The following is a 27,787-nucleotide window of genomic DNA, read 5'->3' on the forward strand; positions in this document are numbered from 1 at the left end:
CCTGGAGTCAAGGACGTTAAAAGGATTGCTGAGAAGCTCTCGGCAGGGCATCCAGTAAGGCTGCCGCAGACCCCAAGGCCTGTGTGGAAATATCCAGTTACAGAAGATCTGTGTGGACGTGCGTGCTGACGGGACCAGAAGTCATTTCACTCTTCTCTGAGGAGGATGAGCTTCCGTAGCGTGTCCTCCAAGTTTAGTTGGTTTTCCCTGTCGGTTGCCTTTATTTTGTCTAATTATGAAGTAATTTGAATTCCTCACCACTGAAGAATGCATGTTATTACTGACCAGTGTTAACCAGTGTTGATAATGACTCAAAGAAACCACCACCACCACCACCACCTCAGCCTTAATTTTTTCCACCTTTGGGCTTTCATTGTTTTGGGCCAGATAACATTTTCCCATTGCAGGTTAAGCGAAATTTGTAAATCTGTAAAGTAGTAGCGTCACAACTTTTTGGCAAAAAAAAATTAATGTGTCCACGAGAAAGGCTTAACTTTGTGATTTAGTGAGGGCTTCTTCTGTGATTTAGTGAGCTAGGGGTGGGGGTCTCTGAGCGCACTGCTAAGTCCTGAGAGAGCTAGGGGTGGGGTCTCTGAGCACACTGCTGAGTCCTGAGAGAGCTAGGGGTGGGGGTCTCTGAGCGCACTTGTGTCCTGAGAGAGCTAGGGGTGGAATCTCTGAGTGCACTTATGTCCTGAGAGAGCTAGGGGTGGGGTCTCTGAGCGCACTGCTGTCTCCTGACCATGTTCCTGGGCCCCCAGGCCTGCCTCACTCAGGAGATGACCCTGTACAGCTACAGCATGCTGCTGCCCTGCGGGGTGGACCAGTTCCACGGCACCGAGTACGTGTGCTGCCCGCAGACAAAGGTGGTCCAAACTGCGGTGTCCAAAGAGGACGAGGAGGACGACGATGACAACGACGACGAGGATCAGGAGGAAGACTACGACGTTTATAAAAGGTGAGTTCTGTCCTGAGCCTGTGGGCGGCTGTGGCTGCTGCACCCAGGCTCCTGGCTGAAGCCTGTTCCTCCAGAGCCGGGCCAGCACATCTCACTCGACTGTGGCTGAGCCCAGGTGCACCAGTGGCCTTCATCCACCTGTCCTCCTGGCCACGCACCTTCTTGCACGATCACTCGGCCCCTGCTCCCTGGCGGTCAGCTCCTGATGAGGTGGCCAGGCTCAGGGCTTTTAGCAGCATAGCTCACTGTGAAAGTGAAAAAGTGAAAGTGTTAGTCACTCAGTCGTGTCTGACTCCTTGCCAGCCCATGGACTGTAGCCCACCTGGCTCCTCTGTCCATGGGATTTCCCAGGCAAGAATTCTGGAGTGGGTTGTCATTCCCTCCTCCAGGGGATCTTCCCAACCCAGTGATTGAACCTGGGTCTCCTGCATTGCAGGATTCTTTCCCCCCGTCTGAGCCACCAGGGACGGGCTGAACTTATTACTCCCTGCCTCTGGGCTCCGAGGCTCAGAGCAGGGAAAGGGAGTCAGTGGTTCTCTGTGCTCAGCAGTTGGTGGTGACCTTCCTTTTTTGTTGTGACCTTTAGCGAGTTTCCTACTGAAGCAGATCTGGAAGACTTCACAGAGGCAACTGCAGACGAGGAGGACGACGACGACGAGGAGGAGGAGGAGGAGGGGGAGGAGGAGGTGGTGGAAGACCGCGACTACTACTACGACACCTTCAAGGGAGATGACTACAATGAGGAGAGCCCCACCGAGCCCAGCAGCTACAGGGCCGCCGTGGAGGAGGAGATCACTCATGACGTTAGAGGTAGACCACCTGGCCGTCATTTACTTACAATCTATTAATATTCTTTCATTCATTTACAGGCTGCTTGCCTCCCAGGAGGGCGGCTTCATGCCCCAAAAGTGAGGTCAGCTCTGGGTGCTACCAGGTCTGGCAGCGGACAGATGGAGTCAGGAAACTGTGATGTGCATTGTGAGGACTTAGAGAATCAGAGAGACCATGTGGTCTGCCCTCCGGCAGGATTCTCCCATATCCAGCCGGAGATGTTCCCGCCTGGGAGCCCCTTCCTCAGTGAGGCCAAAGTCCCAGGTTTTGGAGTGGACGTCACTTCTTTAGTTCTTTTCCTGAGTGTGTTCCAATCTGTAGGCTGCCCTGCTTGGCCATCAGGGCATCTGGAATTTGATGACCTGCTGGTAAGGGATCAGGGCCCTTTCAATTTCACCGTTAAATAAAAAGTAAATGTTTTAGCCCACTTCTTTGCAGCCCCCTGCTGACTGTATATCTGAAGCCATTTAGGAGCTGAAGAATTGTTTAGGGTTCATCCAGGAGCCGATGACTTACCGAGTCTAGAAGTTTGTGATTAACCTTGGAGAACAGAAAATGTACACTGGCCCTTTCCAGAGGCCTGAGTAGTGTTTACGATGGTGACCGCTACTGAAACTGCCTCTGCACCCGCGCTGCCTTCCTCTGCCCGGGGCACCCCCGAGACGGCCAAGGCAGGCAGCTGTCCCCCCTACACAGACCAGAAATGTGAGGCTCCCGAGCTGTGCACTGTGGAGTTCCTCCACATCAGCCCTTTCCCACTCTAAGCTCCAGACAGTGCAAAAAGCACTGCTCAGTGTTCTCAGGGCCCAGGGCTCTCTCTTGCCTCGGGAAGGAAGAGGACCACATGCTCAGCGATGGCTGGCAGCAATGGTTGGCCGGGACCCCCGGGTCCCACCCCGTCTTGGCCTTTGCTGAGGTCCAGTGTCACTCGGACCTTCTCCCCTTGCTGGTCTGTAGCTTTGTGAGCCCCCGAAGCCGCTGCCCTGCCCCGCTGACCTTCTGACCGTTTCCACACAGCTGTCTGCTCCCAGGAGGCGCTGACGGGGCCGTGCCGGGCCGTGATGCCCCGCTGGTACTTCGACCTCTCCAAGGGGAAGTGCGTGCGCTTTATATATGGCGGCTGCGGCGGCAACAGGAACAATTTTGAGTCTGAGGATTATTGTATGGCTGTGTGTAAAGCGATGAGTAAGTCCCGTCCGGCGTGCGTCCTGTGGCCGCGTCTGTGTGGTGCTCCCCGCCCACTCGGTGTCACTGTCGGTCTGCCCTCCTCTCTGTGCTTTCTAGATCTAGCTCTGCTTTTCTGTCGGCAGTTGTCAGCTCAGTTTTCTGTGTCCTGTGCTCGCTGTGGGCCTGGTGGTGGTGGTGGTGGTGGAGGAGGAGGAGGAGGAGGTGATGGTGGTGATGAAGGAGGTGATGGCGGAGGGGTGGTGCTCCCTCCCTGCCCGAGGGGAGAGCCTGGGGCCTGCCCTTTCGGGAGCACCTGTGTTTGTTGGGAAGGAGGCCCTGCCCTCTGCTGTCAGACGCTGAAAGGCATGAAGGGCACTCGGATAGGCCATGAGTTCTGCACATGCTCATGTCCAGGCTTTGTCCCTCATTCTGGTCTTGAGCAGCCCTGTTGCCAACCCCCACAATGCACGCTCGCTAAGGGGTACGCCTGCTCTCCAAGGAGGTGACATTAAGGACACTTTGGGACGCTGAGAACATTGGAACATCTTTATGCGCTCCAGGGAGCCTGCTCCGCAGACAAACGGTGGTGACTGTTTCCCTAGTGTTCTGGGGGACCTTGGGTCACACAGAGCTTTAGGGAACAGGGAAGTTTTGTTTTTTTTTCTTTGGTCACAAAGGAAATTCCACGTTCAGTGGAGTATGGTTCACTCAGACATCAATAGGTTGCTTTTCTTCGTAGTTAGCCCTTTTCCTGTTGAAGATTCTCATCTGGAGCAGTTCTGACCCGGGTGTAGGAAAACCCTTTGACTGGACAGACCCTTCTGCCTTCTGATTCTGACACTCATTGCCAGTCCTGGTCATTTGCTCTAAAGATTTTTGGCTCTAGCGTCTGATGGCTTTTCATTCAAAGGTTTCCTTCAGACCCTTTTGTTCCCTCTTAATATGATATGGTATACTGTTAGTGCTCCCACTGTAGCTGCTGCTCTGTGGAGTTTTTATTTGAAATCATTGAAAAGATGAAAGAAAAAAAAAGAGCCCTTAGGGAACATCAGTGGCAGAAACTTTTTCTTTCAGGAAAGACAGAGCTAGAAATTACAATGATTCTTCCTGCTTTGTTAAACTCCTTAAACTAAGGGGCAAGAAAGCGTTGTTTGTGGCGGAAGCCTGAGGAATCGAGGTCATTAAAGATCATGTTGAACGTGAGGTGCAGTCTTTACCCAAAGGATCAAATGTTGACGGGGCAGTAAGAGACACCAGGCGACGGCAGGTGGTCAGAGCACGAACGGCTTTGAAGTCTGCAGAACCGGAGTCTCCTGTTAGTGTGGAAGGAGAAGCAGTGTGTCCGTGCACTTGTGGCTGACTTGAGCGCTTTGGAAGATGGTAGCGTCACTGTCCCTTGAAAGGGACCAGCACCTGTGGGTGTGCTGGCTTCCTGGGCCGTTTGCTTGCACACAGAGGGCATGTGGTTCCGGGTCCGAGTCCATTGTCTTCAGAACCAGACCTCCAGGTCTGCTGCTCCTGTGCCCTTTCATTCCAGGGTGGACGCAGCTTGCGCTTATATTATCTTTATCCGGCCCAGTGATATGAACCAAAGGCTCTGTCTCCAATACGTAAGCCTTTAAGCTGCGGGCCTACATCACTGAGGGACGTGCTTGTTGGCACAGACGGACTTCAGCGCTTTGAAATTCTCCTGAGTGTCATGGGGAACGTGGTTTCTGAAGCAATCTATATAGATTCTGACTTAGTGACAGTCTGCAAATTGGCTGTTGAGACCTTATTTAAACTTAATGTAGGAACCAGATATTCTTGACAACACTTTGAGCCGTAGCTTTTAGGTTTAAAACTCAGTAAGAGGGTGAAAGGGAGACGCTCAGACAGAAGCACGTGGAGTGGCTGGCTGGCTTGTGCTCACGCTCATCAGTTTGCCAGTTGCTCGCACGTTGTGCTAAAGTTACGCGGTTCTGGAAATCAGGTGAGTTTCTCTCCGAATGGAAATTTGTTGAATTTGGCTTCTGCTGTCCACGTGGCTCTCAAGTGTAACCGACAGAACAAGTTGTGTGAGCAGGCTGCCTGACATTCCTCCCTGCCCTGGGAAATCCCCAATGAGTCGGGGTGTTCGGCGTTGCCACAGGTATTTCTTAAGAGGCTAAGTAAACCTGTCGCCTCCAGCTCCTGGATGCGGATAAGCTCCTTTGTGCAGACACTCGCCTGCCTGGGGCCACCAGGAACCTGGACTAGGCATGCGGAGTGTTTGTTCTAATGGGCTGTTCTCTGGGTGGTGGCCGGGTGAGGCCCTCGAGCGTCATGGATGGAAAAGCCCTGAGTGGCTTCACCTTCACGGCAAGTCCTTGTGAGACGTGTTGTCTCTGCTGGGGGCCTGAGCTGAGGGTCCTCCAGCGGGACTGTAAGCTAAGCAGAGGCAGCTGGGGTGTTTGGACATTCTCTGCCCAGTCTGTGTACAGAGAACATACAGTTGAATCAGTGGCCCAGCGTGAGTTGTGACCTAAAAATAGCTGGAGAAAAGGCAGCCTGAGCCCTGCAGTGCCTTTTCACGTCTGCCGTCAGCCCTGTCTCTGGTCAGATGCACTCAGTGACCAAAAGGGTAGGTCAGGTAGTTAATTTTAGGTTTTAAGGTTTCAGGAACTGAGGGAGGGTAAGAAGTGTTCTCTTCTCTGCCGCTGAAGTCCCAAGTAGGTACCTCGCTGGTTCTGAAGGTACAGGGGGTGCAGATGGGCCTGGCGGCTGGATTTTGGGTAAGGAAGACAGGGCGGAGTCCCGCCAGATGGGCGCACCCCTCTGAGGTGGTGCTGGACACACCGGTCCCTCCAGCAGGCCCAGCTGGGCTTCGTCCCCGAGCACCGTGCAGCTTCAGCATCAGGCCGGGCCCCGGAGAGAACCGTCCGGTCATTCTGTTTCAGTTCCCCCAACTCCTCTGCCAACCAATGACGTTGACGTGTATTTCGAGACGTCTGCAGACGACAATGAGCACGCACGCTTCCAGAAGGCCAAGGAGCAGCTGGAAATCCGCCACCGCAACCGGATGGACAGGGTAAATCTCGGCCCCTTATCTTTGTGGTGTCAGGGCTTCATAGTTGAAGCAAAGGGACACCACCCCCTCAGGTGAGGCGTGTGAGTGTGAGCGAGGCTGTCCCCTGGATGGGACTGCTGCCCGCCCCTCCCCCAGCTCCGTGATGGTGGAGTCACCCCTCCCAGGGCTTTACTGTTCCATTCTGCCAGGAGGCACTTCCTGTCAACATTAGGTTCTGCTTGTTTTTTTTAAGTTTTTTATTTCTGAAAAAGGGAACTCTATATCAATATTGTAAGTAGAAAGCTAGTATCATTTACCATTAAAAGAGAGTAACGATACTAGTACATTAAATGAAAGCAGTGTTAGAACATTCTGGCTAGATACTGTTGCCTGCTGAAGGTCTGAGTCTCTGGGTTTCTTTTCCTTAAAGGAGTTGGAAGTGTCAGAGCAACAGGAGCACCACGCGAGTGCAGCTTTCTCCTAGACTTACCCAGAAGGGTTGAAAGAAAACTGAAAAGGGACTATTTGCCAGGTCTGGGCAGCAGCCTCACGTCTCGTGTGCTGGGAGAAACCTGTTACTGTTCTGAGAAGCAGGTGTTAGCCCTCCTCCCCTTTCTTGTGAGGAGACTGAGGCACAGAGTCTGGCAAATAACGCACCCAAGGTTACGGACGAGGCAGCCATGAAACGGGGCTCCCCCAGCGGGGCACTGACGCCAGCACCTCCTGAGGCAGCCGCCCTGGACAGACCTTGAGCGCGTGGGCGCGTGGGCCGCGAGCTCCTTGTGTGCCTTCCCACATCATGTTCAGGGCCCCACGGTATTTTTAGAAAATGGGACCATTGTTCCAGAGATTATCTGGTCATAGTGGCTTTGACCTTTGTTCCAGGTGAAGAAGGAATGGGAAGAGGCTGAACTTCAAGCGAAGAACCTCCCCAAAGCAGAGAGGCAGACTCTCATTCAGGTGAGACGTGTCCTCCAGGGAGGGGTCCCAGGCAGACCCTTCAGGATATGGTCAGAGCCAGACTCCCCACAAGGTGGACATCGACACCCCCTTTTAATTCAGAGTTCGTGTCACAAGGAGGTCTTCGCTGCTTCGTTTTCCCTCCCAGTGGTGTTCTTTGGAGTTGCTCACCTGCTGTGGAGGGAAACCTAAGCCCAGGGCAGAGCACACACACCTTTCATGCCCAGAAGTAACCTCTGCTCAGCTGTGTTTATTCTCCTCTCCTGGCAAGTCCTCAGGCATCGTCCTTCTTAGGCTGCTCCTTGTTTTCTGCAGAAGTGAATGCTTTTTTTTTTTTCCTGTGGCAGACTTAATTAAAGTCCAAAGCAGAAAATAGAGCTCTCTGATGCCAGTTCATCTCTAACTTTGGATGTAAGAATGTAACCTTAGAACCTCAGCAGCTGCCTTCCCCTTGACTAGAGGAGGGCGTCCACAGGAATTTACAGGACTGATTTGGGACTCATGACGCTGGTTGCTGTTTAAGTCAGCTTGTGTTTATGTTTTGCCAAAATCTCTCTGCTCGTGATGTTGAATCACCTTTGCTTTTTCACCAGTAACCTAGAAAACCCACGAGTGTCCCTTTATGCACTCTTTGTGGGGGGCCTCAGCTCCCCAGCCTTAAATTCTGTCTGCAGACTTGGCCTGGCACCTGCAGGGAGCCTGCCCTTCACCACGTGGTCTGAGTGGTCAGCACCACCTGCCCTGGGGCTGGGCTGTGTGTTGCAGCCTGTCCCCCATTGGTCTGTGGTTTGGGGGTGCCGTGTTACAGTGTGGGAAAGACAGCCTTCCATTTCTCGCAGCGCACATGGAGAGGCCAGGCCTGGGCTCTGCGTGCTGGGATTTCCATCCCTAGAGGTGCTGAGGAGCCTGCATGACACCCAGATTTATGTGCTCTGGTTAGACGGAGAAGTACAGTCAGCCCTTGAACAGAGGATCCACCCCCCACACATGGATATTTTCAGTGGTAGACATCACAGCAACGCTCCATCCATGATTGGCTGAATCCGTGGATGTGGGACTGCACATAGGGAGGGCCGACTATAAGTTAGTTACACAGGCTCTTTGACCAAGGAGGATTGGTGCCCTCAACCCCTACAATGTTCAAGGTCACCTCTAAAAACCCTCAGACCCGACCCCTGCTCCCCCCGAGTCTGCGCCTCTTCCAGGGGCAGTGGGCACAGAGAGGCAGAATGGGGTCCGCCCCCGTGTGCGTGCACGCCTGCAGGGGCATGGATCCCATGTGGTTCCTTCCTTCTTTCTTTCAGCACTTCCAGGCCATGGTGAAGGCGCTGGAGAAGGAGGCAGCCAGCGAGAAGCAGCAGCTGGTGGAGACGCACCTGGCGCGTGTGGAGGCCATGCTCAACGACCGCCGCCGGGTGGCGCTGGAGAACTACCTGGCAGCCCTGCAGTCCGACCCTCCGCGGGTGAGCACGCCCAGCCCTAAAGCCCACGGTGGCCTGTGTGGGACCACTTCCTGCTCGGGGCCGCCGCAGTGCAGACACAGCTTCCCGTGGAAAAGCAGAACCTTGGGGTGCTAGTCGGTAGTTCCCCAACTTGTGCATTTTTATAGTAGCCTTACTTCCAGAGAATAAAAACATGCGTCCCATGGATGAAGACTTTTGAACCAATTCTATTTTAAATCAGACGATGAGCAAGTTTATATCACAGCTCTTTTCTGCCAGTGCTGTTAGACTTGATCCTTCAGCTCTGACTTGCCTTGCTCTGCGGGGACAGAGTGTTTGTCTGTATCCTCCTTAAGCAAGTGAGGTCTGTCCTGAGTATTTACAGCAGCAGATGCTGAGCTCAGGAAACAGTATAGATTGGGCTAGAAGAGGAAGTGGGCTAGAGGTTCTGGGAAATACTGTCTGTAGAGGATCCTCTATAACTGTGGAACTTAGCTTTTGGTACCTTACTTAGAAAGGTAGCTTCTTATTACTTGGTAACTGAAAGCTTTTCAGAGTACAGGTTTCATTCCTGTGCCTTGCTGAGGCTGACATTCTCAGTGAGTTCTTAAAACTTCACTTTCCTGCCTGTTTTCAGTTCTGTAGTCTCTGGACGTGAAAACTCCCGTTCTGTCTTGCAGCCCCATCGCATCCTTCAGGCCTTGCGGCGCTACGTCCGCGCTGAGAACAAAGACCGCCTCCACACCCTCCGTCACTACCAGCACGTGCTGGCTGTCGACCCCGAGAAGGCGGCCCAGATGAGGTCCCAGGTACGGCAGACGGCGGGGAGACCGCCCTGGCCCATGCTGCTTGTAATTAGTCCTGGAGAATGACCTTTTATTTCCAGAGACAGTAGGTCCAAGAGCTGGGTTTTGCAAAGGTACAAATGTAAACATATGTATCCCATACTTTTTAATATTAAGTATGTTCTATTTAAATTGTTTCTGGAAGCTTAGAGATGGATAGTTGTATTGGCGAGATACGTCAGTTTCTTTCAGTTTATTACTGGTTAAGGGTACCACCAGAATTAACATTTAAAATCTCTTTCTAGGCAAACATTGAGTTGTCCAGAAAGTTCATTTGGGTTTTTCCATAAGATGGTACAAAAACCTGAACGAATTTTTGGGCCGACTCTATATCAAGCACGTCTTAAAACGGGACCGTCTTGTACAGTTTCGTTGTTGTTTGGATACCGTTGGGTCCCGTGTCTTGTCCCCTGCTGTATCCCGCCAGTCTGTGCACTAGTCTGTAGGTTAAAAGCAGGTTGTTTCTGGACCCGCTTTCTCGTTCTGGTTTTGTCTGCGTATGAACTTGAGTTTTACTCTCGTGTTCATAGAAATGAACTTGCCTACAAGACTGCTAGCTTCCTTTAAAACTGTTCGCCTGTTAGTTTTCCTAGAGGGCCTTGAAATGATGTAAGTGGTCTTCCTCTATTACTTTCCGTATTCTAAATCCAGCGCTCTGCAGGCTGTGGGGACATGGTGTGCACAGGGTGGGGACCTGTCCCCTCCCGCCTCCTGTTGCTTGTGTGGTGTAACTGTGGGGGAACTTCCCAGAGGCCCTGTGTGGTTCCCCTCCAGCCGCATTCACTGCCTGGTTCTGCTTCAGTATCTGACTGCACAGTTGAATCCTTGTGGGCCCTTGAGCAGCTCACAGTTGTGTGGTGTTAGTTATGTGAGCTATAAAAATGGAGAATTGTCCTTTAACGTACGAGCCCACCTTGGCAGCTGAGTGTTCAGCCAGTGAAAGAAATGGGGCTCCTAAAGAGTGGGGAGGACTTGGGGACCCGGGGCCTCTGCTGGGCCTGGAGTTGAGGCTGTGTTTGAAGGTGGACGGGGTAGGGGAGGAGGAGAAGAGGCCAGCAGACCTTGGGCGGCTTCCAGAAAGCTCAGGCCAGGGAGCTTGCATCCTGACAAGAGGTTAGAATTTTTCAGGTCTACTCAATTTTTTTCAGTGTAATCACATTTTTTTCTTTTCTTTTTTTTTTTTTTTTTAAGAAAACTAGACTATTGTGAAGTATTTTACAGAGAAGCAGCCTGTTTCATGTGGTTAGAGTAGCAGGACAGATGAGACCTCAGTTAGTGTGGTCAGTAAACCTTCGAGCCAGGAGGCAGGTGCCACACGAGTGAGGGCCCCGGGAGGCGGAGCATCTTCTTAGAGCATCTCTGCTGCGTGCTGTTTACCGTCTGCTCAAAGCCGTTAATTCTAGGGCAGCTCAGCCCCCAGATTACACTAGCCTTTGCCTGTTCCCTGTCGTGTTATGTAAAGTCTAGAAAACCCCGAACACGCTGAGCCTCTTAGATCCTGTGCACTTTGGCTTGAGGCGTAGGTGATGGGCTGCCGCCTCACTCTGCAGCTCCAGGGGGTCCTCCAAACCCCCTGATGCCCAGTGTCCCTGCCTGCGGTTGGTCTTGTCCTCGAGGAAACCATCCTCTGACTGCGAGTGTCACCACTGCTGAGATCAGACCAGGCAGCTGATGGTTCCCTTTGCATTTGCATTTTTTCTCTAAGGCACTCAACTCGACTCTGGTACTTTCCCATCAATTTACTTGATTGAAAGAATGGCAAGTGTAAAATTAAATTGCTTTCATCCTTGCTTTTAAAGGTCAGAGAGACATCAATCTACAATAAAAGCCTCTTTCCATTTAACTTCAGTTTTTATTTTGACCCTTCACGTTAATGGCTTCAAGCCCATATAATTAATCCATTGGCTCAGAGCGCCCTCTTGAGGAACAGCTTGGTGGCGGCAGGTGTAACTGGTGGGATTAGCCTTCTCGAGGACCTTGTGTGGTCTGTGGCCACCTGCCTCACACTCACTGTGTCATAGGGGCGGAGGTAGCCCAAATCTTATTTCCTCCATAGTGAAGTAGCTCAGTCATGTCCAACTCTTTATGACCCCATGAACTGTACCCTACTAGGCGCCTCTGTCCATGAGGTTTTCCAGGCAAGAGTACTGGAGTGGGCTGCCATTTCCTTCTCCAGTTCCACCATAAAAAGCTCTGAAATTCAGGGACCACTTTAATGACCTTTTCCCCCTCTTTTTTTGGATGAACTACTTTGGAACTTTTGCATTCAGAAAAGAAATGAGCATGGAAGATATGGTAGCTATGTGTTTGTTATCACTCGTTAAATCAGGCTTGTTTATACCTCAGTGTGAAGCTTTGGAGGCATAGCTTGTTTAGTTAAAGTGAAAGTTTTAGTCACTCAGTCATGTCTGACTCTTTGTGACCCCATGGACTCTAGCCTACCAGGCTCCTCTATCCATGGGATTTCCCAGGCAAGAATACTGGAGTGGGTTGCCATCTCCTCCTCCAGGGGGATTTTCCTGACCCAGGGCTGGAATCTGTCTCCTGCATGGTAGGCGGATTCTTTACCACCTGAGCCACCAGGGAAGCCCCGTTTAGTTAAACAGGAATCACCTGTCCTCTTGCTTACAGTGATAATCATTTCAAGCAGCTGCTTCACTAAGCACACTCCATGAATGGTCCCACCCCACAAATCTACTTTTTAACCAGTGATTTCATTCTTTCGTGACTTCATTTAGTCTGGCCAGTGGTAAAAACCGACCAACTGGTTTCCTCTTTCACTCAGAAAAACCTTCCTGAGTGTCTGACATTGTGCAAATGAGGGTTCTTTTTTTTTTTTTTTTAAAACAATACTGTCGGGTAATGACACTTTTTAAAGTTTCCCTTAACTTGGAGCACTCCGTGTGGATGAATCCTTAAGTCACTGAGTCAATACCCCACTTTCTTACACCGCAGTGGTCAGTGAATATGGGTTGGGGGGGCAAGTCCTACTGCCCCTCTGACCAGCTGCTTTGCTGGAGAACACAGGCCTTGGTAGAGCGGGTGGGTGTCCGGCAGGCCCGGCTGTTCTGGTGACAAAGCCTCCTTCCCCCCGACCTCGTACTCGCAGGTGATGACGCATCTCCATGTGATTGAAGAACGGCGGAACCAGAGCCTCTCCCTGCTCTACAAAGTCCCGTATGTGGCCCAAGAGATCCAAGAGGAAATCGGTGGGTGCCAGCTGTGGGCGTCAAGGTCAGACCATGCTGGATTAGAGAAAGGAGGCTGGGCATTAGTGCACACAGGCTCACGTGGTCAAGTCCTGGGCTGGCAGCCACAGAGCCTTGAGTTTCACTGACCTTGACTCTTGTTACCGGAAGAGAAATCTAGGGTGTGAAATTGCAAGGGACTGGGTATGCGTCCTCTTAACCCTCCCCTCTGTAACTGCTGGTATATTTCAAGGCACCTGTTCACACCATTCTCAGTTCCTCTCCCTCTTCTGGTCTTTCCCTTCATTTATTCAACAAACGTTTGTCGTGCCTACTATGTAGGCACAGTGCCTACTGTGTGCACAGAGTAGAACGTGCACCGGTAGACAGACCTCCGGAAGCTCACGTTGTAGGAGGAGAGGACAGGAAGATGAGTGTCCATGGTGGGGTGTGTCCTGTGCTGGAGGTGGAAGGGTGGGCTGGGGAGGTGCCTGGTGGTCAGGGTGCCTTGGAGCGCGGGCGGGTGGAGTGAGGGGGGGTGGTCTAGTGATGAGGAGGAGCCCCCTCCCTGCAGAGACCCCCAGCAGGAAAACAGCAAGCACAGGAAGTGACGACTGGAGAGCCTGAAGTTGAGAGATTTTAGCAAAATCAAGGAGTTTGGATTTTATTCTGGGATAACAGAAAGTCGCTCAAGGGTTTTAAACTAGCGAGTGACTATATCTGGATTATGCTTTTTTAAAACAATGTGAATTTTTTAAAAATTACCAGGTTGCTGTGTCGAGGGTTGATGAAAATTGGAAGTCACCAGAAAGCACTTGTAAAAATCCGGGGGAGAGGGGCTGGCTAAGTGCCCTGAGACAGGAATGGGAGGAGCTGGAGGGGTGGGTGGACTTGAAGGGTGCCTTTCAGAGGAAGGGTGAATAGGATGTGCTGATGGGGTGGGTGGGGCAGGGGGTGAGGGGAAGAAAAGCACTGGATATGCCCTGGTTCTGAATGGGTGGTGGGGCCAAACAGTGCCGAGGTACAGCGTGGTCTTCACTTGTTAAAATGGAAACTGCCCTTGGTAAGTGGTCGGCTCTCAGGTACACAAGCCAGATCTCCGGGCTATAGGGACAAGACACAGATGTGGGGGTCATGATCCATGGATGGTATTTACACCTGTGTCATTGGAGGAAACCACTTAGAGTGAATTGCTAGAGGAGAGAGGGGTGCTCAGGAACGAGCCCTGGGGTTCCCAGTGCTGGGGCTCTGCAGTCTACAGAGAGAGGGGTGCTCAGGAACGAGCCCTGGGGTTCCCAGTGCTGGGGCTCTGCAGTCTACAGAGTCAGAGGTGCACCCTCAGGTGAGAGGAACAGATCGTGGCCTGAATTGTGAACTGGTGAGACTCCTGTTTAAACAGAGCTTGCATCCGACCAGATTAGTCCCGTTCAGGCTGTCCTGTGCCAGGAAACAATATCCTTCTGAAAACATGGCTCCTGGGCGTCTGTCTTTATCAGATGAACTGCTTCAAGAACAGCGAGCCGACATGGACCAGTTCAGCTCCTCCTTCTCAGAAACCCCCGTGGACGTGCGGGTGAGCTCGGAGGAGAGCGACGAGATCCCACCGTTCCACTCCCTCCATCCCTTCCCATCCCTGCCTGAGAACGAAGGTGCGTATGTGCAACAGGCCAGCCCAGCAGTGGGACCAAGGGCAGGGAGGGACGTGGTTAGAAAATGGAAATCAGATGAAGGGAGGGGTGGGGGTGTCAGGGGGCTGTGTTCCCTGTGTGGCTCGGGCAGGCCAGGGGATGGGGTCCACCAAGCACCTTCCGAGTGGGGCACCTTCAGAACCTCGGAAGTTTGTGGTGTTTCTCCCTTGTGTAGACCAAAGCCTAAAGCCCTCTGATGTCCGTGGCCACTAGCTGCGTCCAGCGTGTGAGGCCTAGATGTGGAGGCCCCTTTGCAGCTGAAATAGCACTTTGGTGTCCTAGGCTGTCCTTGCCTTTCCCTCACGGTCTTGGGAAGTAGGTGATGGGAGGCTCCCTGCTGCATCCCAGGTCTGCAGTGTGCTCTCAGAGCCGTGAGTCTGTACCAGAAATAAACAGGCTGCTGGTCCCAGGCCCTGAGGCCAGGGTGTGCCGTCAGCTTCCGTTTATTTGTCTGCTGCTGTCGCAGCCGATGGCGGGGATGATAAAAACAGTGGCCCCGCTGTCCGGGCCCCCACACACTCTAGCCTCTGTATGCGGATGCTTTCCTGTATATTGTCCTTCCCAAAATAATGCTCTCAGGAAGGGACTGGAAGTGTCCTGTCTGGGTATCCAGGGTTTAAAGAGCGTCAGTGTCTGCCTAGGGCCACATAGCTCATGGGTGGGAAGGAAGGACTGGAGCCTGAGTTGAGGCAGTCCTGAGTCCTGGGCCCAGATCCATTGGTGCAACCACAGCGGCCCAAGAAAGTGGGCACCCAGTTCGGCCTCCAGACCCCAACACAAGCGTCTTCTTCTAAACCTACTGTCTCAGAGGTGCCGACTCAGAACCGCTGAGCCTCTGATAGTACAAGAGAATCCGAGGAAGGAGCCGGACAAAGAGGTGCCGCCTCACTCCCCAGCCGTTCCCTCACAGACCCCCACCCTTGCACCCTTGCAGGGCTGCAAGGGTCCCTGCTTCAGAGCTTGTTACTGGCGGGGGCATCTTAGATGTTTGTGAACTAGGACCTTGTCTCCTTGGAAAACCACGACGAGGAATAACTTGTGTTTCTGTTACTTTCTCAGGAAGGTAACTTGGGGCTAAGCTAAATGATTTAGAAATCTCACAGAAGCCCTCCCGAGAGACCCAAGACTCCCTGCCTTTTTCCCCTCCCCTCCAGTCTTGCTGTAGCTCTCACGATGCTGTTTGCTTATGGGGAAGTGCAGGCCCCTTTTGTAAGGAAGCATGCTTTTTGTTTATGTTACAGAGAAGGTCTAAGGTAGGAATTTTGAAAGAAGGCGTTTTTTTTTCCTTAATCTCCTCTTGTGCTGTTTTGTTTTTGCTGCTTTCCTTTCTGCTAGACTCTCAGCCGGAGTTGTTCCACCCAATGAAGAAAGGTTGGTTTGTCACAGATGTTCCCACTAAGGCCTTCATTCCCTGCATTTGCCAAGAAGTTTCATGCTCTGCTTCATCCCATCATTAACTTTTTCCACCTCATCCCTTTAGATGTGGCTGTGAGGGGAGCCAGTGCAGCCAGACCTCCGGCACCTGAATACTGAGCAACCAAAGTAGATTCTTCATAAACCCTTTTAATCTGGGTGGACTTTTAAAAGTATATCCAGTTTAAACGGGTTGGTTGCCAATTGCTGGCATAAGTAAAAACACACTTGTGGTCAGGTGGAGAGTCATTTTATTTTACCTCTCTTTCTCTGCCGCTCCCACTTACATCTTTTCCCTTTCTTCTTAGCTGTCCCTTGCTTTTTGTCCATGCCCAGGTGTCTTTGTTTCCAGCTGTCTCATGTCCCCTGAGATGTAGCGTCCCTTTAGGACATGGTAGAAGCTGATGGATGAAACAGGTTGAGACAAGTGAACTCCTGATGTGATAAGTGTCCAGTTTTCAGACAAAGTTAACTGCGTGTGGACACAGGCTGCAGGCTTGCAACCTTGGTCTTGTGTACCCCACTGCGCACACCGGAGGTAGGGGCCTTAACTTTCTTTTCTAGATAAGGCAGTTGAAGAAGCCTCAGCTTCCATGAGTTAAGTCATGAGCTGAAGAAGCAGAGGAGCCAGCATTTGAACCTGGCTTCTTCAGTCTCCCGAGCCCACGGTGCTTCTGTTTCATGGGACGCAGTGTGCCTGCAGCATTTCTGGGTGGGCGGGCAGCCCATCCTGAGTCTCTGTGAACAAGGACGCACAGACTGACTGCTGTGTGCTGCGCCCCGGCTGAAGGATTGGAGGTGGCGTATGTGTTGGTTTTCAGAATACAAGGGTGTGCGAGCTTGGTTTTATTCCCTTGGGTGTTCCTCTGCGTCACTGGAGGACATTCTTCTGAGCAGCACATGTGTTTAGATGAAGACGAATTTTCTAAAAGTCTAGCTGGCTTTCACCTTTATGCTTCAGCTGTTATTCACTGGAATAGTTTAAACGTTAACTTTTGGTCTCTTAACGTCTCCTGATTATTCATTCTATATAACCAAAGTGGTTTTGGTCGACATTTAAGAAACACATGTCTTGTACCACCAAAAAAAGTGTTAGGACAGTCTGCACACTGGCAGTAGGGCTTTGAGTCCATTGGTTCAGGGCCACGTTTTTCAAATAGGATCCTGCCCTTAGGACCTTGAAATTCTGACGAGAGAGAGAGGGATGAGGGGAGCAGTTCGAATCGACTGGGCTTGGTCATGAGCATCTGTGCGCTGAAATACGACCTTACTATTTCATTGACGTTCTGAGGCTACAGAAGCCAGCCCTGCTTTAACTCGCCCTCAAATCAAGTTGTGAGACTCTTTTAAAATGAACACTTTGGGGGGAAAGCTGCCTGGTTTCTGGCTGCATTCTAATGAGTGAAGTATCAGCTGGCCAGGGGTTCAAAATCTGCAGTGTAGTGACTGAAGGCTCTGGGACCAGCCCAAGTCTGGCTGTGAGCCGGACACCTTTGCCGTGGCCAGGCCTCTAGCAGCCCGTGGACAGCGAGCTTTGTAGATTCCCATATCGGCATCTGACTCACCTGCCATGGTCGCCTTAGAATGCCAAGTGTGTTGCCAGGTTGATGTATTTGTAAAAGGTCAGGTCACAGGCACCTATAGCACTGTGTTTGTTATTATTAACAAGACACTCAAAAGAGAGCTGAAAGTCACGTGCTTTGGAGCGAAAACTAGAGGATTGCATCTCACTCTTCCTCTCGCTGTTGTTCAGAGCGCCACGCGCAGGCGACGCTAGCTCAGGCGATGTCTGACCTTGACAAGAGGACAGTTGACATTGTTGCTCTGTTTATGGAGCGGTGCTGTCCAGCCTGGTGTTAGAATTCTCCCTGTGTAGGGAATGCCTCCTTCCTATTCAGGATGTGATGGTCTGGTCCAGGCCCCGGAGGGTTACAGCGTAGTGAGAGACAGAACAAGACCAGTCATCACACACAGTGATTTTTAAGTACCATGACCTGGGAATGTCTCCCCAAAAGATCTGCAGCTTGAAGGACAGATGGGCAGGTACAAGGGAAGGGAGGGCATTTCAGCAGAAAGACGGTGCTCGAGGTGGGCGTGCAGGGGTGACAGTTCTTCCATTCGGAGCCCCGATGGCAAAGGAGCAAGTGGGGATAGTAGGTGCTTGGTGATACCACAGGGGTCGAGGGTTTTTCGGTGCTGGAAGGCCTTTAGACCCAGTTTCTCTTTGTAGTTCAAATCGCGTTCTCTCCTGAAGGCTTACACAGTGAGCACCACATCTTCTTCCTGTCCCATGACACCCATTGGTCCTGTGTCCCTCATCCCTGTGGAGCATAACGCATCCTCCAGGATGGGAGCAAGTAGCACATCGAGAGCCGGGGGTGGGGGCATGCCGTGGGGGCTCCCTGACTCTCAGGAGGGAGTCTGCCACTTCTGTGAGGCGGACATGAGGTCAGCCCACCTCGGGAGACAGCTGCGCTCTCTGCACACAGGATCCGCACTGGGAGAGCAGGACGGAGGACTGATCGGGGCCGAGGAGAAAGTGATCAACAGCAAGAAGAAAGTGGATGAGAACATGGTGAGCCACTTCTCCCTGCTCCGTGTCCGAGTTAACTTTGAGAACGATCAGACACTCCCCCGATGGACTCCCACGTGTCCGTGCCCACAGGGGAGCACAGAGCGGGCTCCCACTGCCCCTGCAGTTGTGCTCTGTTCTTCAGCATCTACATATGAGACGGAGCAATTCTTTCAGCAGTAGCTCATCTCTTGCTATACAGTGGAAAATAATATTTGCAACTAAGGGTATGAACAAATGTGAGAGGCTGTTTATAATGATTTAATAACTTGAAGTGGAATAGAATCACATTTGGTTCGTTAGCTGCCTGAGGTTTATACCTCCTGCTAATTACTTTTCTAGCATTTTTATCACTTAATGTTTCTAGATTATCCTTAACTGAGTTTGATATTTGAACATGGCTACTGGATAGTCTGTCCTGAAATACCTCCACAATGGTCACTTAAAGGAAAAGGCAGGGGACAGCCCTTAAAGGACCAACTGCTGTATAATTTTGCACCCAGCCCTGCTCCTTTGTTAAGGGGTTTGGTGAGTGGACCTAGGAAACGTGGCAGAACTGATGGGATGCTGGGTGTCCATCCAGTGTCTGTTTCCCTGCTCCAAATGGTATATGGAGCAGCAAAGAAGTAGTTACCCATATGCTAAACTTCCCCTCCCTCTCAGCTGGTGACATTTCCCCGCTGTTTCAGGTCATTGATGAGACCCTGGATGTGAAGGAAATGATTTTCAACGCTGAGAGAGTTGGAGGCCTCGAGGAAGAACCGGTATGCGTTTTGTTCCAAAACCTGATGGCAGGTCTCAGGTCAGCCTTGGCTATTTTCTCTCCCACCCTCCCAGTTCAGGGGGAAGACGGAGCAGCACCTGCTATCTAAAGTTATCAAGGTCCCACGTCCCCCATTTTCCTGTACTTTCAGATAAGAAAGATTAGCATCCCCATGAAGGTAAAGGAAGGGCTTCCCTGATAGCTCAGTTGGTAAAGAATCCACCTGCAGTGCAGGAGATCCTAGTTCAATTCCTGGGTTAGGAAGATCTGCTGGAGAAGGGATAGGCTACCCATTCCAATATTCTTGGGCTTCTCTTGTTGCTCAGCTGGTAAAAAAAATCAGCCTGCAAAGCAGGAGACCTGGGTTTGTCCCTGGAAGGAAAGGATGGGGGCCCTCCCCACCTGGATAACCACTTGGGCAGCAGGGTCCTGGCACCCCGCGGGCTTGTCGTCTCTCACACCCTATGGCCTGTCTGTTCTGTTGCTTCAGGAGTCTGTAGGGCCACTGCGGGAAGACTTCAGCCTGAGCAGCAGCGCCCTCGTCGGCCTGCTGGTCGTCGCGGTGGCTATCGCCACCATCATCGTCATCAGCCTAGTGATGCTGAGGAGGAGGCAGTACGGCAGCATCAGCCATGGCATCGTGGAGGTGAGCCGTCAACAAGCTGGACAGGACCCGAGCGTCAGCTTAATCACTGTGTTATTGGCTCCCGTCTTGGAAGTCAGCCCCTGCTGAATTTAGCTGATCCTGTCACAAGGGCTGTCACCAACATTTACCATTGATTTGGGCTTTGACTGTGAATGTGAGGAAGTCGTAAGAGCATTTTATGCTGAGAAAATGGTTTTCTCAAATTGTTTCCTTAGTGTGTCCCGTTCTTTTTTTCAGGTGTGTTAGATGTTTGAAAATGAAGGACCGCTAATACTGGTTTTTTTAACTTTTTAATATCTGTTTATTATTAGTTTGCTTCTTTTGACTTGGTTTCTAAGGAGCAAGCCACGTAGGTGTGCGACAGGTCAGGTAACGATGGCTATGTGAGTGAACTGAGTCTTAAACATATGAAAGAGGAATAACACTCTTATTTTTCAGTAGGGGAGAAAAAGCAGCAGGAAATTCAGAAAGAAGGAGCCAGACCAGATTGTTTTCTGACCCGTCTTTCGCTCATTTGTACTCAGAGCTGTTTACTTAGCACTGGTTTTTAGTGGGCGGTGGGAATGCCCACGGTGCCCTTATTCCAGAAAAGGAACCTGGTAAGGAATAGAATGCAGTTGGGAAAATTAGTCCAAGTGCACTTGGTTATCTGGTTTCACCTCCTCCTGGACCCTGATCAGGTGGTAGGATTCCGGAGCTGGAGGAGACCAGAGGCCATCCGGTCTTGCTGCTGGCAAGGCTCGCCCTCGCCCAGGCCGCGCCTCGTAGACACAGCAGAGCAGAGACTTGCTGTAGATTCAGCTCACCGTTCCCTCCAATGTGGACTCTAGGTTTCAGGAGGCTGGCCTCTCTGACCCTCTTTTCTTTTGTTATTATTATTTTTTTTTTTATAAAAAGTTTTAAATGTACAAAAAGTTCCAGGACAATACTTCATCCTACCTAGAGGTGTAGCAGCTGCTACAGCAGGGAATGCGGATGTCTGCACAGGAATGGAACTAAGGGTCCTCACCGCCTCGGACGCAAGGAACAGCTTACTGTTTGCCAGATTCCTTAATTCCACCTGTGGCCAGGGGTACTTTCCCCATGATCTTCCCTTTTAGCCCTTCGAGTGTCTTTTGCTCCTCCTTCTGTTTATGCTTGAATGCCTTACCCTCCTCGTCTGTCTCCTTGGCTTGCTTCTTAGGTGGCTTCAGGGGCCTCTTGGCACCTTCACAGCCCAACATGGCACCTGCCGCCCCTTCCCCAGACCCTGCCACTGGAAGCAGAACTCTCCGTCCCAGCTCCTGCGCTGATACCTCCCCCCATTTTCTTTTTTTATTTCTTTGGTTTCGTTGGGTCTTAGTTGCGACACCTGGGGTCTTCAGTGGGGCGTGCGATCTGTCATTGCAACACGAGGGCTCTAGTTGGGGTGCGAGGGCTCAGTAGTTGGATCGAGTGGGCGTCATTGCTCCACGGCATGTGGGACCTTCATTCCCCAACCAGGGATCAAGTATCCCCCGTGTTGCAAGGCTGATTCTTAACCACTGGACCACCCGGGAAGCCCCCTGACCCTCTTCTCTTCTTTCTTCTCCTACTGGATCCTCACCACCTGCTCTTGTCTCGTCTGCGCCCGTGGTCCCGGGGATCGCACAGTTCACGTCTTCTGACACCCTGGCATGTTCTCCTGCGTTCTCACAGTGCCCACCGTCTTTTTTCCTCCAGGTCGACCCGATGCTCACCCCAGAAGAGCGTCACCTGAGCAAGATGCAGAACCATGGCTACGAAAACCCAACCTACAAATACCTGGAGCAGATGCAGATTTAAGCGGGGGAAGCGCAGCGCCAGTGGAGGGAGGTTGCGCGGGCAGCAGACGTCCAGAGGTCTGGATGGACGATGGACCGACAGTGACTTCCAGAGGAGTTCCTCGACACTCAGATCTCCTGGAGCATTAAGACTATAAAGTACTACTGTAGAGTCACAATTTCCATTCTTTTAAATGGGCGAAAAAATGTTAATATAACAATATATGATATATAAACCTTAAATGAACAAATGATCTATTGCAGATATTTGACTGATGTAGTTTTCTTTTTTTAAATTAATCAGGAATCTCACTTCTATTGTATCGTCTCACACATGCTCTCTACTGAAATGGAAAATGTTGATTGTCAGTGATAGACCGAACATGCTACATGCGGGCTGTTTGTTCCAGCTCCACTGTGTAAACCACCTCTTTAAGGCTCACTGTCCTGGTTTTTATTTAAAAAAAAAAAAAATGAAGAAGAAGAGGCAGTATTCCCTTTAAATGGGCTTTCAGAAAGTTGCTGAGAAAGCTGAATCAGGAGCTGTTATTATTGGTTCTTAAAGTACATCACCATCCCCTCTGAAAATGCCTTTGAAGGACCTTTTCTCGGAGATCTGGTGCTCCCGCCGCTGGGTACCAGGGTGTCTTCTCACAAGTCCTGTCACCAGAGAGGTGCTCAGAGCAAGCTTTTGCGCTTCAGCATCTCTCAGCGAGCCTGTGTGTGCAGAGCAGGCCCACTGCTGCGCTCCTTCTCAATCCAGTTCTTCCACAGAAATTAGCCTGTCGTTGGTACCTGGCGACCTTCCTCTGTCTGCCATTGACTCACCGTAGCTTCTGACCACGCACGTCCTTCCCAAGTGATGTCTAGATGTGCAGTTTTCCTCTTTGGGTAATTCCCGGCCCCCCTCCCCTGCCAAGGCACTGGTCCGCACCATCCACTGGGAGAAGACGGCAGGAGGAGACGGCCAGCGGCCCGGGGAGAACCAGGGAGGTGTGCTTTTCTGTGGAAGGTGGATGTTCCAAGCTGTACACGAATGACCTGTAGACCCCATGGAAGCTCTGAAAGTTTTGTTTCATCCACATGAGTCTCTGTGATGCTTGTGTAGTTGATGTTGCTGCTCACAGCTGCTTCTTTTCCTTTTTTTTTTTTTTTTTAATTCAGAAGGTTCTGGTAACCTGTGGTGTATCTTTTTTTCTATTTCCCTGTGATGTTTTTTTTCTTCTTCCTCCCCTTTACCCATCCATGTCTCTTCCCACTATGCACAGATAAACTTCACCTACAAACTCCTTAATCTGATCTGTGGAGAATGTACAGAGTTTAAACACATCAATAAATACTTTAACTTCCACCAGGACTCCGTGTGTCATTGGCCTGGCGTTACTTGTGGTGACGGCTTCAACCCTCCACCCCAGAGGGTGGGTGGCTTCCTTTTCTGGAGGGTCACTGACCACTCAGTGGAGGCAGGAATTGGTCCAGCAGGCTGGACTCCTGAGCTTGAATTGCATTTTTCATTTAAAAAATTAAAAAAAGAGGAAAGGTTCCTTCAACCTCAAAGCTTATGACATTTTTTTATCTCAGAGAAAGTCTTTCATTATTTCTGTAATGATTTCCTCCACTGTATTTTATGTTTTCTAAAACTGTTAACTGGTTAAACCTCTAATTGCTCCTTTTTCTTTATAGTCTGTAATCTGGGTGATTCATTTGCGTATCTTCACCTTTCTAATGAGTTCTGTAATTATGTTTTTAAATTCCATAAGAACTGCTTGCTTCATTGCTCTGTCTCCCTTTCTTCTTGCTGCGCTACATGTGGGATGTCTGATCCCTGGTGGCATGTGGGATCTTAGTCCCCCTGTCAGGGGTCGGAACCTGTGCCTTTTGCAGTGTCTCAACCAGCCGGACTGCCTGGGGATTCTCTGCTGGCTTTATCTTAATAGTTGTTATAATTTCTTCTTTTTATGAGGAAAATCCATCTGAGTTTGTGCAGTAGGATTTTGAAAGTATTCTTCCTTCTCTTAACTTGCCTGTTTCCCTTTTTATTATTATTTTTTGTTTGTTTTTTAATTTTTATAACATTGTGTCGGTTTTGGCCATCAGATCAGATCAGATCAGTTCAGTCGCTCAGTCGTGTCCGACTCTTTGCGACCCCATGAATCGCAGCACGCCAGGCCTCCCTGTCCATCACCAACTCCTGGAGTTCACTCAGACTCACGTCCATCAAGTCAGTGGTGCCATCCAGCCATCTCATCCTCTGTCGTCCCCTTCTCCTGCCCCCAATCCCTCCCAGCATCAGAGTCTTTTCCAATGAGTCAACTCTTCGCATGAGGTGGCCAAAATACTGGAGTTTCAGCTTTAGCATCAGTCCTTCCAAAGAAATCCCAGGGCTGATCTCCTTCAGAATGGACTGGTTGGATCTCCTTGCAGTCCAAGGGACTCTCAAGAGTCTTCTCCAACACCACAGTTCAAAAGTATCAATTCTTCGGCGCTCAGCCTTCTTCACAGTCCAACTCTCACATCCATACATGACCACAGGAAAAACCATAGCCTTGACTAGACGAACCTTTGTTGGCAAAGTAATGTCTCTGCTTTTGAATGTGCTATCTAGGTTGGTCATAACTTTCCTTCCAAGGAGTAAGCGTCTTTTAATTTCATGGCTGCAGTCACCATCTGTAGTGATTTTGGAGCCCAGAAAAATAAAGTCTGACACTGTTTCCACTGTTGCCCCATCTATTTCCCATGAAGTGATGGGACCGAATGCCATGATCTTCGTTTTCTCTTTTTCACTCTCCACTTTCACTTTCATCAAGAGGCTTTTGAGTTCCTCTTCACTTTCTGCCATAAGGGTGGTGTCATCTGCATATCTGAGGTGATTGATATTTCTCCCAGCAATCTTGATTCCAGCTTGTGGTTCTTCCAGCCCAGCGTTTCTCATGATGTACTCTGCATATAAGTTAAATAAACAGGGTGACAATATACAGCCTTGACATACTCCTTTTCCTATTTGGAACCAGTCTGTTGTTCCATGTCCAGTTCTAACTGTTGCTTCCTGACCTGCATACAAATTTCTCAAGAGGCAGATCAGGTGGTCTGGTATTCCCATCTCTTTCAGAATTTTCCACAGTTTCTTGTGATGCACACAGTCAAAGGCTTTGGCATAGTCAGTAAAGCAGAAATAGATGTTTTTCTGGAACTCTCTTGCTTTTCCCATGATCCAGCGGATGTTGGCAATTTGATCTCTGGTTCCTCTGCCTTTTCTAAAACCAGCTTAAACATCAGGAAGTTCACGGTTCACATGTTGCTGAAGCCTGGCGTGGAGAGTTTTGAGCATTACTTTTCTAGCGTGTGAGATGAGTGCAATTGTGCGGTAGTTTGAGCATTCCTTGGCATTGCCTTTCTTTGGGATTGGAATGAAAACTGATCTTTTCCAGTCCTATGGCCACTGCTGAGTTTTCCAAATTTGCTGGCATATTGAGTGCAGCACTTTGACAGCATCATCTTTCAGGATTTGGAATAGCTCAACTGGAATTCCATCACGTCCATACTATGAAGCAAATTGGCTGTTAATTACACACACACCCCCTCCCTCTTGAGCCTTCCTGCCTTCCCCCCATCCCACCCCTCTAGATCATCACAGAGCGGCAGGCTGGGCTCCAGTGTTACGTAGCAACGTCCCCCCGGCTGTCTGATTCACACGTGATAGTGTATGTTGATGGTACTTTCTTCATTCGTCCACTGACTCACTCCCTCACTGTGTCCGCAAGTCCATCCTCTGCATCTGTCTCCATTCCTTCCCTGCAAAAGGTTCATCAATGCCACTTACCTAGATTCCATACATATGCGTTAATATACTCTATTTATCTGACTTCGCTCTGTAACAGGCTCGAGGTTCATCCACCTCACTAGAACCAAGACTCAAATTTGTTCTGTTTTTTTTATGTCTGAGTAATACTCCGTTGTGTATATGTACCCCAATTTCTTTGAACATCTAGCTTGCTTCCCTCTGGCTATTGTAAATAGTGCTGCAATGAGTGTTGGGATATGTGTCTTTTAAAATTGTGGTGTTCTCAGGGTGTGTACCCAGTAGTGGGGTTTCTGAGTCATATGGTAGATTTATTCCCAGTGTTTTAAGGGGTCTCATACTGTTTTCCATCTGCCTGTTTCCTTTTGAGCTCTTGACTGCCTTTGAAAGTGAAAGTGTTAAGTCGCTCAGTCATGTCCAACTCTTTATGGCCCCATGGACTGTAGCCCACCAGACTTCTGTGTCCATGGAATTCTCCAGTCAAGAATACTGGAGTGGGTTGCTGTTCCTTTCTTCAGGGGATCTTCCTGATCCCGGTGTGGAACCCAGGTCTCCTGTATTGCAGGTGGATTCTTTACCATCTGAATTCCTATAAAGGTGTAGTGATCATTCATTTGATCAAACATAAGAACTACATGATTAGCTAAAAGAAAGAAATCAGAAAGTGAAGGGTTTGATCCAACAAAATACAATTGTTTATTAACATAAGACTTTTCTCGATCCTGGCAACAGTGAGTAGAGCTTGGGGCTGAATTTTAAAGAAAGGTTTGCAGCCTTCATTTCTGAGTTTCTTAAATAACCTGCCACTAGCAGGCACTGTTCTCTCATTGAAGGAGATTTGTTTACTCAACACCTGCTTTCAGTGTGTTGTGCCCGGGGGTGATTTTCACTGTGATGGAAGTCTTTCTACTCGTGAGTAAATTCAGGGACTGATCTCAGCAGTCCTCGCCCTAGTGGAGTGTAATGCAGCTTTACATATATGGTGCTGTCAAGATCCCACTGCGTGTCCCTGTGTGCACATACATGGTGTGTGCATTTTCTTTAGATACTGGAATAGGGGTGTGCGTTTTATGAGCCTCTGGCCAGGAAATGCCTTGGGACAAACCAGTTGAACCGGCTGGTTCTTTGTCACCATCAGCAGGTCCCCATCTGCCCCTCCCTCCTGCATTGACCTCACAACTCGCAGCCAGGAAGTTGGGAAAATAGAAACTTCATTTCTTTGAAGCCAGTGTCTCCGAGTTCTGAAGGGTGTCTTCAGTTGGCCCTCTGCAATACCAGCTGGGATGTGTGGGTCTGCATTATTAGGATTCCCTCCCAAATCTAACAGACCAGCTTTGCTTGGGTCAGCGCCTGCCATCTGCCGGCTGCTTTGAATGCGTTGCCTCATTTTATTGTCTGGACTTCACAGGGGGCTATTGTCTTACACAGAGAGGTGAGGAATGACACCCCCTTCCCAGGGGATGTCGGTCCTGGGAAACAGGGGCCGGAGTCACCCCACATGCGACACTTGTCAGCCAGGGCTCGTCCAGCTCACCAGCTCTTAGGACCAGTGTCCATCACCCACGTCCCTATTGACGGTGGGTCTCAGAGACGCGGGGTGGGGAGCGCTGGTGAAACAGCAGTGGGTTCCATTACCCCGAGGGGGTCGGTGCAGAGGGAGCCGAGGGTGGATCTGAATGTCCCGGCAACGAGGCTCCCGTGTCCTCCTCACCCTGGAATGATGTAGAAGCTCTGTGGAGACTTAAGTTTTTTTATTTTGAAAGGAAATGTGGACTTCCCTGGTGGTCCAGTGCTCCCAATGCTGGGGCCTGGGTTCAATCCCTGGTCAGGGAACCAGATGCCACCTGCTGCGACTAAGACCTGGTGCAGTGGAATAAGTAAGTAAATTTAAAAAAAGAAGCGTATGTAAGGCAGCAAGCCTCATCTAAGCCAGCTCCACTCCGCTCCCTGGTGGCACCTTCCCCCACGCCATCCTGGGAGAAACTCGCTCCTCTCCCGGTTTCTGCAGGTGACTCAGCCTTGCCCCTGGGGAACGGGGCCCCGCCCCCTCCTGGCGGCCTCCGGTGCCCGCAGCTCCTGCGGACTTTGGCACAAGGTCCTCCTACCTCCCTCGTCTGCTCTCAGTGACAATCGGAACCTGGCAGTCAGGTCTGAGCCAGCCCAGGTGTCCCAGTAACTTCTGGTTTAAGTTGCCGTGACGCTGATTTCTCTGATTTAAGAGAGAGGTTGGGACGTGATGAGTTGCTCAAATTTGGGGAGGCCCCGGGGTCCCCTCCAAAGGAACATACAGCCTTACATGACTGTTAGAAGTGGACACTTGAGAGTAGAGAGAAGGAACCAGAAGGCCCCGTGGCTTCCCTGTCCCACCCTCGTTTCAAAGCTGACACATGGCCACCAGCTCACACGCTCCTGCACAGAGCCAAAGTCTGTAGGGTATGCAGTAATTTTCTGGGACAAAGGGTGAAGTGGTCCTTGTAAAACAGGGCCAGCTTGCACCATGCCCTCTTAGCTGCAGTGGACAGGGGAAATGATGTCTCTCCTGCCCTCTGTGGGCACTGGGTCCAGCAGACCTTTACAACCAGCACAGCTGTGCCTTCCTGAGGGGCGTGGTCCAGGTATCCAGAGTTGGGGACAGGACTTGACCAAACAGAAAACATTTTTCTAGCATCCTTGAAATGGATGGAGCATGGCTCCTTGATCAATCTC

The 27,787-nt window shown here is 50.6% G+C and overlaps 2 protein-coding genes across 5 annotated transcripts in view; one reads left to right on the top strand and one right to left on the bottom strand.

The window, feature by feature from the left end:
* The window catches only part of APLP2 (amyloid beta precursor like protein 2), a 62,774-nt gene extending 40,141 nt beyond the window's left edge, over positions 1 to 22,633 (top strand). The window contains exons 5-18 of one of the 4 annotated variants that reach the window (XM_061406471.1): positions 762 to 958; positions 1,545 to 1,768; positions 2,807 to 2,974; positions 5,875 to 6,005; positions 6,870 to 6,944; positions 8,249 to 8,407; positions 9,067 to 9,195; positions 12,341 to 12,440; positions 13,916 to 14,068; positions 15,443 to 15,478; positions 18,010 to 18,095; positions 18,782 to 18,856; positions 19,346 to 19,501; positions 21,203 to 22,633. In XM_061406471.1, the coding sequence (XP_061262455.1) occupies positions 762 to 958; positions 1,545 to 1,768; positions 2,807 to 2,974; positions 5,875 to 6,005; positions 6,870 to 6,944; positions 8,249 to 8,407; positions 9,067 to 9,195; positions 12,341 to 12,440; positions 13,916 to 14,068; positions 15,443 to 15,478; positions 18,010 to 18,095; positions 18,782 to 18,856; positions 19,346 to 19,501; positions 21,203 to 21,304 (1,791 nt within the window). In that variant the 3' untranslated portion in view covers positions 21,305 to 22,633. The remainder of the gene's footprint in view (positions 1 to 761; positions 959 to 1,544; positions 1,769 to 2,806; positions 2,975 to 5,874; positions 6,006 to 6,869; positions 6,945 to 8,248; positions 8,408 to 9,066; positions 9,196 to 12,340; positions 12,441 to 13,915; positions 14,069 to 15,442; positions 15,479 to 18,009; positions 18,096 to 18,781; positions 18,857 to 19,345; positions 19,502 to 21,202) is intronic. The other 3 variants (XM_061406472.1, XM_061406473.1, XM_061406474.1) reach the window with 3 other exon arrangements.
* LOC133241232 (translation machinery-associated protein 7-like) lies at positions 20,092 to 21,182 on the bottom strand. Its single transcript, XM_061406475.1, has one exon. It carries the CDS (start codon positions 20,722 to 20,724, stop codon positions 20,533 to 20,535), a length of 192 nt encoding a protein of 63 aa, XP_061262459.1. The 5' UTR covers positions 20,725 to 21,182; the 3' UTR covers positions 20,092 to 20,532.
* Positions 22,634 to 27,787: the final 5,154 nt, after the last annotated feature.

Source organism: Bos javanicus, chromosome 29, assembly GCF_032452875.1.
Source record: "Bos javanicus breed banteng chromosome 29, ARS-OSU_banteng_1.0, whole genome shotgun sequence".
NCBI classification, from domain to species: Eukaryota; Metazoa; Chordata; class Mammalia; order Artiodactyla; family Bovidae; genus Bos; species Bos javanicus.